The sequence below is a fragment of the Geospiza fortis genome, unplaced genomic scaffold (genome assembly GCF_000277835.1).
Source record: "Geospiza fortis unplaced genomic scaffold, GeoFor_1.0 scaffold61, whole genome shotgun sequence".
In the NCBI taxonomy this organism is placed as follows: domain Eukaryota; kingdom Metazoa; phylum Chordata; class Aves; order Passeriformes; family Thraupidae; genus Geospiza; species Geospiza fortis.
The window spans coordinates 1,843,500-1,844,577 of NW_005054430.1; the positions used below are offsets into that span (position 1 = coordinate 1,843,500).

At 64.5% G+C, this 1,078-nt stretch overlaps 1 protein-coding gene and 1 long non-coding RNA gene across 2 annotated transcripts in view; one reads left to right on the forward strand and one right to left on the reverse strand.

Moving 5' to 3' along the window:
• The window catches only part of TSPAN33 (tetraspanin 33), a 4,134-nt gene that overhangs the window by 1,519 nt on the left and 1,537 nt on the right, over positions 1–1,078 (reverse strand). Inside the window, exons 3-6 of the mRNA XM_031061908.1 lie at positions 954–1,078; positions 793–867; positions 603–698; positions 262–390 (exon numbers count right to left, since the gene is read on the reverse strand). Coding sequence (XP_030917768.1) covers positions 262–390; positions 603–698; positions 793–867; positions 954–1,078 — 425 coding nt within the window. The remainder of the gene's footprint in view (positions 1–261; positions 391–602; positions 699–792; positions 868–953) is intronic.
• Positions 811–1,078, forward strand: part of LOC115948561 — a 649-nt gene continuing 381 nt past the window's right edge. Inside the window, exons 1-2 of the long non-coding RNA XR_004082372.1 lie at positions 811–889; positions 970–1,017. This is a non-coding gene — a long non-coding RNA (uncharacterized LOC115948561). The remainder of the gene's footprint in view (positions 890–969; positions 1,018–1,078) is intronic.

Below are 1,078 nucleotides of genomic sequence, written 5' to 3' on the forward strand. Positions count from 1 at the left end.
GGGAACCCAAACCCAGAGGGTGGGACTGGGGGAACCCAAACCCAGAGGGTGGGACTGGGGGAACCCAAACCCAGAGGGTGGGACTGGGGGAACCCAAACCCAGAGGGTGGGATTGGGGAACCCAAACCCAGGTGGGATGGGGTCCATACATTGCCATTATCGCGTTCCCTGCCCTTGGGCAGGGCTGCAGGCCCAGCCCAGCTCCCGGGGCAGGGAGGACAGGTGCGGGGCAGGGTCTCCTGAGGCCACCCCAGCACAGACCTGGTCAGTGTTGTGCAGGCAGCAGGAGAAGGGCACGGAGCAGCGCTCGCGGCTGGGGGTGGTGGCCGTGCAGTTGAAGTACATGTTCTGGGACCAGTCCTTGTAGGAGACGCCCCCACAGCAGCTGAACTGAGAGCAGGACACGGGGCTCAGCGGGGAGGGGACCCCAGCCCACGGCAGGGGGACAGGACAGCCAGGGCTCTTTGTGCCCCCTGCCTGGGCAGGACATCACCATAAACATCTTGGAAGAGCCATCCAACATCCCCAGCCTGTGCTACCCCACAGATTGAAGCCTGACATGGAAATGGGGACACCCCGACCCTGCAGACCCCCCCTGTCACCTCCTTCTGCCCGAAATCGATGAGGTTCTGCAGGTCCAGGTCGTCCCGGTAATGCACGATGGCCCCGCTGATGATCTCGCTGACCTTCCCGCGGGCCTGGGGGACAAACAGAGGGACAGCAGCGAGGCTGCCACCCAGCAGGACAGGACTGGGGCCACCCAGCACCCCCACTGCCCTCCCTTATCAGTACCTTATCAGAGAACACAAAGCCCAGCACGCCGGCCGCCAGCTGCAGGAGGAAGATGATGGTCAGGCAGACGGAGAACTGCGGGAAGAGGAAGGTGATGGTGAGGGGAGCACTGAGATGCCACCAGGGTCCCCAGCAGGGTCCCCACCCCTGGCAGGACTCACCACCTGCAGCAGGCAGATGTTCTCCCGCAGGGAGCCCACGCAGCCGCAGAAGGTGATGAGGAAGGTGAGGACGCCCACCACGATGAGGAGGATGGCAGGGGACACTGCCAGGCACGCCATGGCCG